The sequence below is a fragment of the Boleophthalmus pectinirostris genome, unplaced genomic scaffold, assembly GCF_026225935.1.
Source record: "Boleophthalmus pectinirostris isolate CB_2022bp ecotype Guang Dong unplaced genomic scaffold, ASM2622593v1 HiC_scaffold_13, whole genome shotgun sequence".
NCBI lineage: Eukaryota > Metazoa > Chordata > Actinopteri > Gobiiformes > Gobiidae > Boleophthalmus > Boleophthalmus pectinirostris.
The window spans coordinates 18,660,583-18,677,654 of NW_026571036.1; the positions used below are offsets into that span (position 1 = coordinate 18,660,583).

Sequence of the window (17,072 nt, forward strand, 5' to 3'; positions counted from 1 at the left end):
TACATATATTGCTTTAGTGGGCGTTTTATTTAAACATTTCTTAGTATGGACACTTTTTTAAGACTTAACTGCATACTTCTTTCTGAATTAATTATTAGATTAGGATTGTCCAATTAATATTGCTGCAAATAATAACTTATTTATTAAGTGAAAAATATAAACAGATGAATGAGTGTACAGATTTCAGAGTCTTTATTTAATATTCTGAAAGTGTTCAGATGCAGTTTACTTTAAAATCATTATTACTCTAATTGTTTTGCTATACACAGAAAAAAATAAATAAATAAATGTTTCTTGAATTTAAATAATACATTACGCATAGGCAAGTGCATACTGGGTAAGGTCTGCATAATAAAGTTTTAAGAAAACAAGTAAGGTGAGGTGTACCCTTTATATTGTGATTTGTAAACACTGTTACATTTTTCATAGTGCAATGTTTCCTGAGACAATGGGGTTAGTCTGTTGACAAAATAATAGTTTACAGTTAATTTATATTTTCAATTACACATGCCAGCATGAATAAATATAATAATAAATAAAACAATAAATAATAAATAAAACTGAAAATACAATGTCATTACTGTAATAATATCTATTTAATTGTACCTCCACCCGCTGCTTTGATAAGGCACATCAAACCTGCCCGGTCCCAGCAGCACCACTCCTCTGAGAGTTTTAATGATACAACACAAAATTATTCTTTGAGGTTTAAAGGGGTGCTTTCTTTGCAACTTTATCAAAATATAGATAACAAAGGTTCTGCTTACAAAAAGTGACCCAAATAAATATATTCGTCTGTACCATGTTCATATCAGTGCCAGTCAAAAAATGACAATCTATTCACTGCATTGATATTGTTCCAACTCTTCTTGTCCATTCCAGAGTTATTCACAGACTCATATTATTTAATAAGGTGTAATGAAAGAATAAACATTAGTTTCCTTAAACCTCTTCAGTAAACATTTACAGGGATATTCTGCGAACACAAAGGGCATCACAGCATGCAGCGATCAGTTTTTCATGCATCTAGTGCACTTCATTTTCACAGTCAGTTACTGTTGATATCAGATCAGCCCATTGTCTTTCTTAGGGCATTCAGGTGAGGTGACAGAGTCCTGGGTCTTTGCTCTGGGTCGGGGGGAGGATGTGGGGGGCAGCGACAAGCGTCTGCCTCCTGACAGGAGCCGCAGGATCTGCCCCACCTGCATCTCCAGCACAGACATGCAGCCGCTCAGCCTCTGGATGTCCCCCTTCAGCTCAGCTTTGGCCTCCTGCAGAGAGCTCTGCAGTTGGCTGTGCTCGGACAGGGACGAAACAAAAGACTGTTTTAAAGAGACCTCCATTGGACTGCGCTCGATGGGGCTGCGCTCAAAGGAGCTCCGGGAATCGCCCACTCGGTCAATGCGCAGGTCACTCTTAGTGATGCCGCTGTCACAGGAGTCTGTTTTGTGCAGTGCACTGGTTTCCTCCACAACACTGAGACCCTCTGCACCCCCCGTGTCCCCACTGCCCTCTGGGTCCTGGGTCTTGGTAGTGGGTGCAGTCTGCTCTGGCTTAGGCTCAGACTGTTTCTGTGCAGGAGGGGGCGCTGAAGGGGCACTCTTAAACTTGGCCCACCCTCTGGCACCCCCTCGCAGTGACACTGCTCCCTCTGGTCCTGGGGCAGGGCTCTGGGCTCCGGGACCCTCTGCAGGGGGCTTAGCTGCGCTGTCCTGACCCTGTGCTTCTCTTGGGGCTGCTGCCGGAGAGCCCTGGGTCGTGGTACTACTGTTGTCAGTGTTGTCATGGTGATGTGGCTCCACTTGGACACAGTTGTGCTCAGAGTAAGACTCGATGAGGGTATGTCCGTCCAAGGTCTGGCTGTCCCGCTGCTGCCTGAACCTCTGGAACAGTTTCCGCACAGGGTGGTCGTCGGGGATGGTGAGCGCCACCTCGGTCCTCTGACGCTCCTCCTCCCGTTTCACGTCTGCAATCTTTCTGAAGATGACCTGTCAGGACACCACAGGAACAGTCTGAGCAGTACGTCAATACAGCGAGCATTAAACGCACACAGTCCACAAGTGCTGAAATATTAAAGACACGAGAAAGGCAAAGCACAAGGGAAATTGTAAATGGGTCAATAATGCATCAGAGCTCGGCAGGCTTTTGAATTATTCTCCAATTTCGAGACAAACCTTGTACATTCTTACTGTACTTTAGGCTAAAAGTAGTAAGGAAAAGTCATGTTTCATTTGTCATTTGGTTAACTTGATTTCCATTACCCTTTGTACTGATCACATTCGATATAAAATCACAATGCAATATAAATACAGATCCTTGTTTTAATAAAGTTTGTAGCTGAGGTCACAATGTACACAAAGAATACAAAGTGTGGAAGAATACGTTTGATGCCACACAAATGAATAATAAATGTCTCTTATTTACAATGAATACATTTTAAGCATAAAAACATACATGTGTTTTTTGTTACATACATTTACATATATTACAGATGTGCAAAAGGCTTCTACTGTGTCACTATAGTTCAACAAATCACTTTGTTTTTGCTTTACTTGGATAATGTTTATTAACTATTCATGCATTTTTCATCCCAGAGGAAGATGATATAATGATCATTTTATCATTAACACTGTATACTTTGAAGGTTGCACCGCTGTGTAAGTGGGATTATGAGACTCGATATCTATGCTAGCACAGCTCAGTTATGAACAAAAAACATCACGAATATCAGTTACAATACAGATTTAGGCTTATTTTCAATAATTAGTCATGTTTTGTTCATTCTTGTTTTAAAAGCAACTTCAGATTAGTGCACTCCAGCTTTGAGGGGCAGAACAAGCGATCATATATTTCAGAACCTTCTTAGTATTAATAGCTTTTTCTATTACACAGTGTTTGTAATTGAAGCATTAACTATAATTAAAAATAGATGAATGCTCCTCCCTAATCTGTGCCTATTGATACTTTGCAGCTGTCATCAACATTTCCTGGGGCTGTGATGCTAAATGTAGGTTCTGCTCTCTTTTAATAAATCTGACCATTAAGAACTGACTTAGCTGGAACTACAAGTGAGCTGATGTTTGCAATTAAACAAGTCTCACACATAAAATTAGTTATTCAGTTAGTCACACTCACCTTTTTTGTTTAAAATCCAACCCCTAAACAGGACCATGAACATTCGTATTGATCACAGACTCCTGAAAATGTGTTGTTTAAATCTATTTGGTATTTTTTCTTTTAATTTAAAAAGTTTTTGTCTGAGTTTGCTGATGTATGCATTGTGTCTGCAAAAATATTGAAACATCAATATATTGTATCATTTAATGTGATGATACAGTATCGATTACATGTGCTGCTGTATCGATTTATCGCGAAGAGTATTTTTTAGTATATTTTACAAAATTATTTTGTTACAGCTCTACAGTTTTGTTGCTTGTTTAGAGGAAGGAAACTCGTTTATGCAACACATTTGACATTTTCACTGTTTTGATGATTAAAATGAGTGTTTCATGTAAAGATTGCACAAGAAGTGGTTTAACGAAGACTTTTAATATCACAGCCATGATTTATCCTTTATTTTTATTGAACTGTTCGAATCGATTTGAAATATATTGTATTGAATAGAAAGTGCACTGTATCGAGATATGTATTGTATTGTGGCCTATGTATCGGGGTATGTATCATATTGACAACTTCTTAATATCAAGCCCTAATTGTGTCACTGTGGTAACTGATAAAGATTTCACTAATAGAAATGCATAATAGAATCCCCCCAGCATGATCTCACTGCAAACTATCAACAATGTAAACACCAGTCAGTTTGGTCTATTTAAATTATCTGTTGCTAAAAAATAAGCCATTAAAAATATTTCATGTGGAGAATCTGTCATACCCGTTTGCGCAGGTTACAGGTGAGGAGGAGGTTGCGGGAGAAGGAGTTGGCAAAGGCGGTGTAGAAATCCAGGACTCGGAGCAGTGCATCTCTTTTGATCACGTGGAGGTCACAGTAGGTCAGGGCGCGGACATTGGCACAAGCTCGGGCCAGAGTGCTCTCCTTCCAAAACACATCTCCAAAGACATCCCCCTTACCTGCATGGACCAAGTGAAACAGACAGATGAGGGTTTCAATGTTATGGAGCTGAAATTCATGAAAGGCACATTATGTTACTTTTCTGCTGAGGAGATCCATCAGCTGCTTGTCGGCATGGAGACTGCTTAGACTTGAATATTCCACAGCATGGCATTACTTTAGATTTATCCTAGTATTTATCTATTTATTTTTATTTATATGTGTTTTGTGCAAAGGCTTGCCTCTCCACAGATCTGACTTGTAACTTGGCCTGGTGGCATCACCTCCTTGTCTCTATGGAGATAGATAAGCAATGCCATACTTTGGAATATTATAGACTTAAGGCACATGAAACAAATCCATTGACCTTGAAATCAGTAGGTATTAGCTAACATTTGAGTAAAGGTACTGGGGATTAAAATAAACTTAAAACTGCATAGTTTTACAAATAATTAATATTAAAGGTGCATTTACCGAGTATTGCAATGACCTCATCGTCCTGAATGACCTCGAGTGACCCCGACACCACAAAGCAGAGGGTGTCCACGCTCTCACCGATATGGAAGATGAGGTCCCCTGGAGCACAGTGTGTGGTGGTGAACTCCACAGCCAGAGAGCGCAGGCAGCTGTCACTGGCCAATCGAAACGCAGCATGGTCATTGAACACCTGTCTATTCAGGTGCACACAGATGTCAGCCCGCATGTCTTTGGGGCAGATGGAGAGGACCTGCCACAGGCGCACAGAGGAATATACAGGATACAGAATAATTACAGGCCTTAAAGTAGTCACATACACAGGCACAATTTTGTGTTTTATCTCTTCTGGATGCCTGTTAGTTATTAACGCAGCAATGGCTATTTTTCCTGGGGTCTACAGTGTGTGACTTTTTAACAATTTACTATGGTTATGGTTTAAAATTAAACTTAGACGTTTGTAACACTGAAACACATTGAAATAAATATAGCATTGAGCAATATTAAATATTTCTATCTATTATCATTGAGTAATGCAAATACATTTGCCCCTGTTTTGATATTATGAAATGAAGCAATTTTTTTTGGCATTTATATCCTTGTCCTTGTGTTATTTCTCCTCACTCACACTCAAAAGTTGATTCTGTTCTGTGATTTAAAAAAAAAAAGAAGTTAATTCTCTTCTGTAGCAACCAAGTTTTTTAAATATAAATTTGTGGAATTTATGGTATTTGGTTTTGATGCACTTTATAACACTGTACTGAATTGCCTGTATGGTGGTGTGTACGGTGTGGTGGTAGTGTGTGCGGAGTGGTGGTGGTGTACCTTTTCTGCATCAATGCCTTTAGACATGGCCCATGTGGACACAATGAAGTCCATGACTCTCTCACTCAGACCCTCAGGGACCTGGTAGAGTTTGAGGAAGTCCCGCACGTTGTTGAGCATCTCGTGGTAGCGGTTTGTGTTCGTGTACATTTGCTGGAAAATTGTGGTGACGTTTCCAAAGATGGTTGCATAGAGAAGAGCTGAAACCAAAAGAAAAAAAAGCATGTCAGTCATGGTAATTTAGCCGTACATCAGATAATTGCCACAATATAGGGATTGAGAGGCTAACAAATTGAAGTTAAGTTGTAGTTAAGGTTACAATTTTACTTTTCTCATTAGTAAAAATAATTTTCTCTGATATAATATAATTAAATCAGCAACCTCTTCATTGCTTTTCTATATTCCATGAGAAATAAACAAAATCTGTACAAAAAATATCAATCTATTTTTACCCATCCTTAAACAATATTAGTCATAAACCAGTCAAAATATTTGTACTTGACACTAAAATATATCGAAAATACGAGTCCTCCAAAACCATTTAAACAATGGTCCCAATGTCATGACATAAAATAAACACAACCTTTGTGTTACCACTCCATTCAAATGTAAGTAACATGTTTCTTAAATTAATTACCCTGACAACAACATCAATAATTCAAGTTAATTAGGTTGGAAAATGCAAATACTTAAAGAAGGCTATGTTCTCAAAGAGCTGGCGAGTATATAATATAAGTATACAAAGGGGTTCAGCAGTCACTCCAGTTAGTAGCAGCCTATACAGGAAGAGATCACAGAGGTTAGAAGATCCAACATGAAGGCTCAGTGTCTGTCCAGGCCCTCAGGCAAACTCTCCCTTTCTTGTATTGCTGGTTGCTGCACATAATTAGCGTATTTGTAGTGGGATATTTACTGACCATAACCAAATGTGACACTGCCTTTGGACTGAATGATCCTGGTGATTGAAGCTGTACCGAGACGAGGGCTGTTTACTTGGGGAGAGAGCGGGGAGCGTAAAGCAGGGATGTCAGTTCATGTTTGACTCTGTGCTTCTATTGCATCACTTTACACACAGCTTAGGTCAAACGGGACAGACAGGAGCACATGAACTGCAGTCGTGACTCTGAAATAGGCCTGCCAGTGGAGGAAGTCGCACAAAAGGTGGAGCTATTACTGTAACTGTGTTTACCAGGGGCGCAGGATTAAAATAGACTGTACAATGTAATACTGTAAGTGGTGGTGACATTTTAGTGAAATTGCTAAATTGAATTCTCATTGTCATATCTATTCTTCAAAATGTGAATGTGGAAAATTATAGTATTTTAGGACATTTACTTTAAAGGTGCACTATGTAACTTTTTGGTTGGGGGTCCATCACCTGCTTGTTTCTATGGATATGTCGCTGCTCTGCTTGGAATGTTTCATGGTATAAACATTAAATAGTCCTTCCTTACATTTATTAAATTACAGATGGTTTTATAGCTCAAAAGTACCAGGAAAAAAAAGGTATTCTGACTCTGAGCGGGCTTGTCTCTCCACAGATCTTACCAATAATAGTTTTTTTCCATGAAAAGGTTTAATACCATACTGTAAAACATTCCAGACAAAGCAATAATATATCCACGAAAAGCATTTGACGGACAGAAAAGTTACACAATGCACTTTTAAATTTCTTCGTAATTTAGTAGTGCATGTTGAGCAGCTGAGTTTTTTGTTTTATTCTGTAATATATCTTCAGCCATTGTACTCATCATAGGTTTCAGAGAGATGAACATGTAGCCCCAGTTAAAACAAAATATTAGGTCTAGATATATTACTGCAGAGAAATACTGCGTTAATCAATATTATTGAAACTACTTTATGTCACTTAGACAAATACAGTATCATTAAAAAGCATGAGCTACAACACATCAATAATAGAAGGAACCGATAACTCAAATCATACCTTATTAGATAAAAATAGCAAAAATTTGCCCACTATTGCAAAGAAATTGCACACACAATAAATATTGAGCCCCAAAATATATTGTTCCAGGTTTCATATATTGAATGATAAGTCGATATAGTAATTATTACTAAATATGATATCCTCTAAATGGTCATAAATGGGAAGTTTAATGGACCAGATGGAAGGAAGGAAGACTATGAGGGCCAATTTCACATAGTTCCACATATTTTAGATGACAGATAATTTGCTGTGACAACCGTAGAAAAAGTACTGTTAAAATGATTTTTTAAAAATGTTATTTCCCGTCAGACAGAGCTTCACGGAGCAGCGCTGGAGATGTCACTTTTTATCATGAACAAAACTTGTCCTAAACTCTCCCCAGAGGTCTGATTCACTGAGGCTGCAGTAAATACAAAGAGCTGGAGGTTACTTAACAGGCTAAATATAAGTTACAGCTGAACTCTTCTTACAAATGCATTAAGCACTTATAGTATACAGTATATCCTCAGAGGAGGGTAGAATAGCAAAAATGTGTACTCAAGTAAGAGTAATGTTACTTTCAAACAATATTATTACTGCCCTAAATGTAAAAAGTAGCAATAGTAGTTTTTGATAAGATTAGATAATAGTATTGGAGAATGCCCATTTGGGTGTAAAATGTATTTAAAATATGATTTATGAGTTAAATGGACAGACAGTTTCAAATGTCATTTTCAAAGAATAGATCTACACAAAAATGATACAAGACAAATCTCATCTGAATGTAACATGTAAAGAGCTCAAATGTTCAAATCATCATTGTTACATTACTCACGATGGGAAATATGAAGTCAGAAAACTCGCCAATGTAAATGAGTAAATGTAACAAAATTATACCCCCCTGCATGTCCTACATTTTCACCTGATATTTTAAAGGTTCCATATTAATCTATTTTCTGATCTATATTTTAATGTTTCCTCATCAAAAACTTACTTGGAATTGTGTTTTGTTTCATTCACACATGTTTAACAAACAAACCCTGCATATTTAGGCTGAGTTCTTCTCAAGTAGAAAATGCCACCTTGTGATGTGGTAATACAGGAAGTGCTTCACTGTGTTTTTAAACTTTCGGCCTTGGAATGGCCAATCTCTAAAGGTAAAAGAAAGCTGTTAACATGTGCAAACAAGATTATAACGTGGCTAAAAGCTCACAAGAGTCAAGTTTGTGTAATATAGGACCTTTAAAGGAAATACTGAGCTTAAACTGCAAGGCCATATCTCAGCATCTGCCCAGTCTGGGTCGATACCATATTACACTGCATTACTGGCAGCTGTTGTAGCCTGCGGCCCATCGGATACATTATAATGTCCATCGTGAGAGTGAAGGCGTCCGGATTGTTTGGGCTCCTGTAGGAGGCTGGGTCAGCACATTAAGAGCAGATGAGTGCATCAGGGCAGTGTAAAGGCCATGAATGGGTCTGCTCTGTAAGTCCTTTTGTGACCTCCGGAAAAACACCGACGCAACAACTACTGTTTAAAATGACAGGACCCGTAACAAGCCATCATCCTGTCTTAATTTGCTTGTAACACATAAGAAAAGTGATTATTTATTTTAATTTGGCTGATGTTAAGGTAGTATCCGCATTATCTTGATCACAATATTCAGACATTATTTTAAATAAAGCATCAGGAATATTCTCAAATGTGCCTTTAAAGGTCTTGATTAAAGGGCCCATATGCTATTTTCTAATATATGTTATAATGTTGTTTCCTTATCAAAAAACATACCTGTTGTGTTTTGTTTCATTCATCTTCACTACAATAATTTGGGTCATTTCAGCTCTGGAACTGCCAATCTCTACTGAACAAAAGGTAAAAGAAAGCTATTAAACATCTATGTATATATATTACGTATATCTACTACATATATATGTATATCTCTTCAACAACAAATGAGATATTATCCATTTTCCAATATATCCTACCTCTATTATTAACATATATTACAACATTTATGAATTTGCTTAAGTTATATAGGGATATATCATCTAACAATATAGTGTTATGTACAGCCCCAAGCCTTGATAAAAAGGGGGGGCTTTGTGCATTCATATAATAGCACTATGTCTCCTGATTCATCATTTATTTATATTATAGAATCATCCTCAAAGGGTCACAACAGACAGTAAAAACATAAATGACTTCTTTTTCTTAACCAGGTCCTTATCATTAATTTTAATGTCTTTATAACTTATTCATTTCCCTAATGTCAAATGAGTTAAAATGCTATCTGTAATCCTCTGGAGCTCTCAGCATGTTCTAATCTCGCCAATGTATTCATATCTTCTTCTTTCCTTGTGCCTTTTCTTTCTGGGGTTACCATGGCAAATCACCTACCGTGTAATCTATCGATGTTTTGGTGGCCTATCCTGGAGTTTAGTGGCCTGGGGTTTGCACATCAGAAAAGCATGATTAATCGCAATCAACATGAAATTGCAGTTTGAATGTTTGCCATTTTTGTAGCACCATAATTCTCCACAAACAAACAGCATATCCTGTCTGACTCCGCGTAAAAACTACAAACTCTGTAGTTAAGACATATACAAACATTCTGAAATGTGATTGATATTAGTCAGTTCATATTTCAGTCTTTTCGTCAGTTCATCTGGATGCATTTAAAATGGGAGTGTGCAAAAATATCAAAATACCAATATATTGTGATACTAAGTTTGGTGATACAGTATCGTTATCATGAGTTGATGTATCAGTATATTGACAAGAGTATTTTTTGGTATCTTTTAGCTTTTTATTATGACTGCATTACAGTTTTGTAGCTTATTTAGCGTAGGGAAACTTACACTTGACATATTTGCTTTTTGATGATTAAAATTGATGTATTTCTTTGCACAAGTAGTGACTTAAATGTTGCTAAAATGTACGAAGTTCTTAAAAAACAGCAATATACCATAGAATATCATGTGCATTACATTGATTATCGCATGTATCATCATATTGTGATTATCGTTTTGTGAGCCATGTATCGTTTATTGTATCAAATCGTGAGGGAGCCTGTAATTTCGTAGCCTGATTCATCAGTCGATTTCACTTCGTGGAAACCGTCTGAACTCGCAGCATTAGGATTCGTTCGCTCGACAGTTGGCGGGTACTTTTTTAATTTAACCAATCTCTGCTATTTAGTCGTGATCTATGTAATGTGCCGCTAACTGGGCTAACTGGTATATTAAGATTTACCCAAATCCCGTAGGAAGAAGGGCAATAACATTTTTATTCTTGATAAAATTCACTAAACATTCTCTTTGTTCCGGCTCTTAATCCTTGATCTGGGGAATCGTTGCCAACACAGAATGTATGTCTCTTCACTGATTGGCTGGTGCCCAGACTCGCACTTCTGGGGTTCTTGCAAACCATCTAGTGTATTCCAATTCCTGACCTAGTCGTTGGAGAGAAATGAAACTGAGCAGAGGAACTAGGCACCAGCCTGGCTAGTCATTTCCAGCCCTAGTTTAAAATGTGAACTTTGAATAGAACCATATTTATTAAAATAACAAATCGAATCACAATTGCAATGCTTGTCAGAAAAATCGCAGTTTGATATTTTACACATTGTCCCTGTTGTACTAAAATAAGCAGCCTTCCTAATATTTGAGCCCCATGAGGCTGCTGTTCTTTTGCCCTCTAATCTGATTTATGTGAACTGTCAAGGTTGTTCGTCGTGTCCACTGAAGAAGAAAAAACACTGATCGGACTGACTTAAGTGCTTTGGAGAAGAATGAATATAACTGCACTTGACAAAACTGTCCAATATAAACAATACATTGGACATTACAGGCGTGGCCAAGGGTTGCCAGGAGAAGCAGTGTTAGGCTTTTAGTGGAAGCAGTTGTGAGACCAGTGACAACAAGATTGCTGTTAAAACATTTTAGATAAATCTTTCTAAATATTTCTATTCTTTTTGCCACTTAAAGCTTTTTTGTTCTTTCATTGTTTGTAAAGCAGCTAAAATTATAAATGAATCATGGAAATGTTACCAGTTATTTTCAGCTCTTTGAATGTGGATGACAGAACTCACAGTAGGACATCTTTTTTCTAAGATACAGGAAGGCTAACCACTCTGCAACCCCTGCTGTGTCTATGTACTATATTGACACTACAGCAATGGGACTTTATATACCAGTTATGTACCACTGACGCTGTTAAAAAGTTAAAATTGCTTCATATTTTTATAATAATAATAATGGATCAGTTTAATAGTATTATAGAACCTTTAAACACTGTGTGAATACTTACATCCAACCATCATCATCGCCACTGAAAAGATCTTCTCTCCATCGGTGGTCGGCGCAATGTTCCCAAACCCGATGGTGGTGAGGCTGGTCATAGTGAAGTACAGAGAGGACACATAGAGCGTGTGCTTATTGGGCCCACCCTCCCATCTCCCTGTCCCGGTGATGTTGTAGCGGTACGGGGCTCCGATGCTCTCAGCCAGTTGAAAGAGCCAGCTGTCCTTTTTGATGTTGTTGTTGGCTTCGTTAATGATCTCATAGTCTCCGATGCTGTACCAAATGCAGGCGAGCCAATGGGCCACCAGACCGAAGACACACACCAGGAGGACCAGGACCGCCGCGCCGTACTCAAGATAGTGGTCCAGTTTACGGGCGACACGACCCAAACGCAGCAGGCGGACAACCTTTAGGGAGCTGAAGAGGCTGCTCAGACCCTAAGAAGACACAAGGGTCGAGATGAATATGCTTATACAGAATATTTCATAACGTGTCTTGCAACTAATGTCATTTTGGTTTTGGATTTTTCTCATTTAGCAATTTAGAGATTAAAAAGGGGCACAGTGTAACTTTTCTGGTGCAGGGTCAGCCACTTGTCATGGAGATGTTATTGTGAAGAGGTAACACTGTTTTTAGCAACAAAAACATATGTAATGGATTTTTTTTTAAATCAATAAGTAAAATGCCATATTGTGGAACATTCACAGCAAAGCAATAATATCTCCATAGAGAAAAGTAAGACACATTTATTTGTAGAGCACAATTTATACAAAAGTTACATGGTGCAACTTTAAACAAAAGATATTGCTGACCAAGTTCTGAGTATTGAATTTGGACAGAAATGTACATCAAATCAAATTAAAATATTGAAATTTAAAATATCATTGCACATGTACATATAAATGACCTACAGGGAGGACCGAGTCTTCTGTCCTGGTGATGTTCCTGTGAATGCCGTTTGGGTCCCGTAGGTTTCCAGATCCAGATAAGAGGTCCTAAAACAAAACCAATATTCATTTACTTTTTGAGTGATTATACCGAACACAATTCTTGACATTGTTTGTATAAATATGTGTAGCACTTGCATCATCCACGTGCTCAAAGGCGTTGATGATATCGTAGGGCAGACAGGACAGCAGGTCAATAACAAACCAGGTCTTGAGGTAATTCATTCGTATCAGTTTGGCATCAGAGATGACCTCTCCGGCCGGACCCACAAAGGTGGTGTGGAAGTTTAGCACGATGTCCACCAGGAAAATCACATCCACCACACTGTCCACCACCAGCCAGGCAATGTTGTTCTGCTTGGTTTTGAAGGAGACGTTGTATGGGACCATGATGGCAGTGTAGAAGGTGAGGATGAGAATGACCCAGTCCCAAGTGGTCTTAAAGGTGCAGTAGTGCAGGATGATGTGGGGCGGGGTCTTGGGGGCTTCCTGTTTGTACTGAGGAAGAATATCTGATCCCAGCTGCAGTACCTAGAGAAGACAAGTGTTTTCAATTTCCAATGACAGATTACATTTTCTGCAAGTAGGACTATGCAATTAATCTAATTTTAATCAAGATTCAGTCATTTGTAATCGTTAATGTTCAGATTGTTTTTTTTTAATGGAGAAAAAAAAAAAAGTAAGTCTGTAAAGTATATATTTTAACTTAAAAATGTAATATTTAATACATTTTTATTTGTATAATCTTTTGTTATATCGCCCTCTAAACAGTGAACATGGAACTGAGATTCATATACGCAAGCTAAATAATAATAATAATAATATACGTTATTTATATTGCACTTACTGCATTTGAAAAACAAATCTCTACAGGGCTACAGTCGGTTTAAAATCTCATATCACACATCACAACAATAAAAACACAGATGAGCAGTTGCACCTGTTAGTTATATCAGGCCTATATGTCTTTTGAAATATAAAATCTCACCTCGGCTAGTCGAGATGGTTTGTGGTTGACTTCTGCTTTGCTTATGGGCGTGAGCTGCTGCACCGCATTTCGATTGCTGGCTATAGCTCGGGTCAGCCTGGCAAACTTTGTCCATCCTATAGGTATTTCAAAAATAGTCCAAATTAAAACAGTTACCTTGTTAAAAGCATCAGTTCAGGGTTAATAAAAATATAAGAATCAAAACATTTCTTTGATTATCATGGTTTTCCCATTTGGAAAACAGCAAATCATCTTCCCCCATATGTGTTTGTTAATAGCATATTGATTTTGCATGGTTTATAATAGGTTATATACCGGATGCAATACTGTCAATTTCCTGAGGCTTGGAACTAGTTAAGGTAAAGATATGATTTGTTCACAGCTATTGATCCTTTCTTTCCAAAGTCATTGGGGCAGGAAGCTCGTGATCACTATTATAAAATATAGACCAATACATTAAGGATTATATATTACATAAAATGGAGACTTGTGAGCTTTAAGCCATTTTATAATGTTACTACCTCATCAAACATACCTGGAGTTGTGTTTTGTTTCATTTATGTTTGAGTAATCCTATTGTCTATATCTCAAAAGCTTAAAATGCTTGAATGATGTGTGAATGAAACAAAACACAACTCCGGATATGCTTGTGATAAGGAATCAACATTAAAACATAGATCAAAAACTAGTGTAAGATGGGCCATCGACTGTATATAGATGTGGACATAGCTAATGTGCTAGTTACCACGTTCCAAATAGGAAGTTTGCATACGGGTTCTTCGGGCTCCTTCTGACCCTGGCTCCCATTGACTTACATTGGAATATTGTGGCCCCTGTCTCAGTAACTGCTGCTCACTTAGTCTACTTTTTTATATAGTCTATACATGGGCTCTTTAAAATGTTTTTTTAGGTATATTTGTATGAGGACTACATATTTATTTTGCTTCTTATCAGTCAAAATATCATGCTAAGCAAAGTTTAATAAATTTTTAACATCTCTTAAGAGTAAACTGTATTTTCAGAGCTATTCTTGAGTGGTTGGAGTGTTCTTTATTTTCTGCTTGATGTATGCTTAAGTCTCAGAGGGACTTGGCACAGTGCAGGCCTACCGAGACAAGCGAGCAGTGAACCGCACTCACAACACCTGGACAGCTGTTTGAAGAATGTAAGTGGCAATGGCTGGGGACAGATTCCTATATGACTCTACTGTGTTAAATTAACCATACGCTCAATAGACAATATGTTTGCTCAGTGTTCAGCAGCAGTTCAAGCTTGTTTTATATGCGAAACTACAGCGTGTCGGATTTTAAGGTTCATTCTTGCATGGTTAATTGTTGTTTATTCAAATGGTGGCTGCAATGAATTATAAGCAAACAAACACTGACTCGCTCACCTTTTGTGGAGTCATCCTCGACTGGTTGTTTAAAGAGAGTAATGTCCCTGAAGGTGCAGAGGAAAAGCACAACTTTGTCGTTTTCATTTCGGATTGGGGCGATCTGCATGTAAAGCCATATTGGAGTCCCTGTAGAGAATAGATACTGTATTATCGAGAGAGACCAAAAATGATTGTACAAACTTAACTTTCAATACAATGATCACTCACTGTTTTTAGAGTAAAGCAGAACCTCGTAGAAGTTGGACTCATAATTGTCAAAAGTCTCCCTGATTTTGTCAATAGTCGTACTATCAGTCAAGTCACCATACATGAAACTGCAATGATAGAAATACAAATATGACATGTTATATTATGGTTTAAGTTATTCACCAATAATTCTGGGTCCCTACACTTCCTAAAGAAATGCTCCGAAGTAGACTGAAGGAATGGCATATTAATACATTATTTGTCCATGTTAAATTAATGCTTCAGTACCTTTATAAAACTATAATATGTCGATTATAACTATAACTATAAAACTATATTTTTCCTCATGAGATAGTCAGGTAGGAAAAGGAAGTTAAGTTTGGCAACTGGAGAAATGGGTTAAGGTTGGATCTCATGTTATGGTGGTTTGGTTATAATGACACGATGCTACAGGATAGAATTATTATCTAAATTTACAAGGCACCACTGAAGAAACTACAGTATTAGGTCAAATTATCATAAAGATTGGTAAATAAAACCTATTAATATTTAGCACTTCATGCTTAATGAGAAAAAAGTGGAGTTATCTACATATGCAAACAATAAAATGATCTTGTTGTACCAAAAAAAGCGGAGTATACATTTTAACCTCTCATAGGAGGACTATCTATTAGTGGTACTAAATTGGTGAGTGTTTTTGGGCTAATTACTCATTAGACTTACTTGCATGTGCTGCTCTTGTGCATGACCTCGGCTCGGTGGTACCCAGACAGTTTGCAGAAGCCATCATTGCTGTAAACAACTGGCCACTCCACGATCTGTGCATTTCCCAAAATGAAACTAGTCTCTGAGGCAAAAAACAATATGAGATAATTACAATATAATTATCCTTTAATAAAGACACATACCGCACCAGTGGGATCTAAAGGAGCAAGCGGAGGCACAACTGACCGGGGTTATGCAACTACAGCTTTTACATTGTGTAGGTCTCAGTATTAAACATAATAATAAAAAAAAAACAATTATTATATTCATACTTTTGTCTCCTACTTTAAATATTTCTACATAGGAACATTTCAGAATAATTTGCAAAAATATAGTGTTCGCTGGTTTGAACATGCAGGCTATACCATAGAGAGAAAATGTCCCAAAGCAGTTCAAACCAGAAACAAGATGCTGAGGCCATTTTACAGTTAATAAAAATGTTTATGTTTAAATCTTAATGTAGATTAAAAATGAATGAGTGCAGCAAAGTTCTCCAGCCCGATGTGCACAGGTCTGAGAAAAACAGAGGGACATTTTGTTCACAAAAACATTATGAACAGACTGCACCTGCCGACAACAGTTTGGACTTTTCTGTTGTTTTATTCTTTACACTTTATACAGGCATTTATTTTACCAAACTGAAATCATTAGCATAAATCAAAGAAGGCAGCTGCTGGTCCAAATGGCTACAACAGCTGTTTAGTAGCTTTCAAAAACTATTCATAAATAAACTATCCTTAAATGCTTTCATTTTATTTAGTCTAATTAAAAACACATCTTCTATAAAATAATATAATTAAGCTAAACAACTAACATAGGTTTATCAGATTAACTTTTGTAGTTTGAGTTTTTTTGTGGGGAAAAACATTTAAAAGTGATGAACAGAGTATGTTACAGGCTAATCAGGGCTATTTACATAAGTTTACTGTTTTGTTTTTTTAATCAATTGTATTAGTCTTGAGGAATTGCAGTCTTGCTGTAGGCTAATTGTCTTAAATCCAAGCAGATGTTTCTTAAAGAGACTCACCGCTGGAGCGACGGACAATGTTTTCCAGGAAAGTGTTTTGAGGTGCCACCAGTCCCCGTTTGCCCGAGTGCATCCTGATCCGGACTCGGGACAGAGGCGCGCGCAGGAGCTCTCCCTGATCCCAACTACCCAACTACCCCAGGCTGCGCGCGGGGACCGAGGAGTG

General features: G+C 37.6%; 1 protein-coding gene across 1 annotated transcript; it reads right to left on the bottom strand.

Moving 5' to 3' along the window:
• Nucleotides 1-516: 516 nt before the first annotated feature.
• LOC110155722 (potassium voltage-gated channel subfamily H member 5-like) lies at nucleotides 517-16,979 on the bottom strand. The gene is made up of 12 exons (XM_055149665.1): nucleotides 16,907-16,979; nucleotides 15,838-15,961; nucleotides 15,136-15,242; nucleotides 14,926-15,054; nucleotides 13,533-13,648; nucleotides 12,683-13,075; nucleotides 11,605-12,034; nucleotides 5,369-5,568; nucleotides 4,544-4,796; nucleotides 3,893-4,089; nucleotides 1,338-1,988; nucleotides 517-1,298 (listed from the first exon to the last, which is right to left on the bottom strand). The coding sequence occupies exons 1-12, from the start codon at nucleotides 16,977-16,979 to the stop codon at nucleotides 1,065-1,067; spliced, it is 2,907 nt and encodes a 968-aa protein (XP_055005640.1). The 3' UTR covers nucleotides 517-1,064.
• Between the last annotated feature and the right edge of the window lie 93 nt (nucleotides 16,980-17,072).

Excerpts from the sequence above, each read along its gene's own strand:
- LOC110155722 (XM_055149665.1), bottom strand. The coding sequence starts at position 16,979 with ATGCACTCGGGCAAACGGGGACTGGTGGCACCTCAAAACACTTTCCTG. Across the intron at positions 1,989-3,892 it reads CCTGTAACCTGCGCAAACGG|GTCATCTTCAGAAAGATTGC; the intron begins GTATGACAGATT and ends GTGTCCTGACAG. Across the intron at positions 1,299-1,337 it reads TCGAGCGCAGTCCAATGGAG|CACAGCCAACTGCAGAGCTC; the intron begins GTCTCTTTAAAA and ends TCCCTGTCCGAG.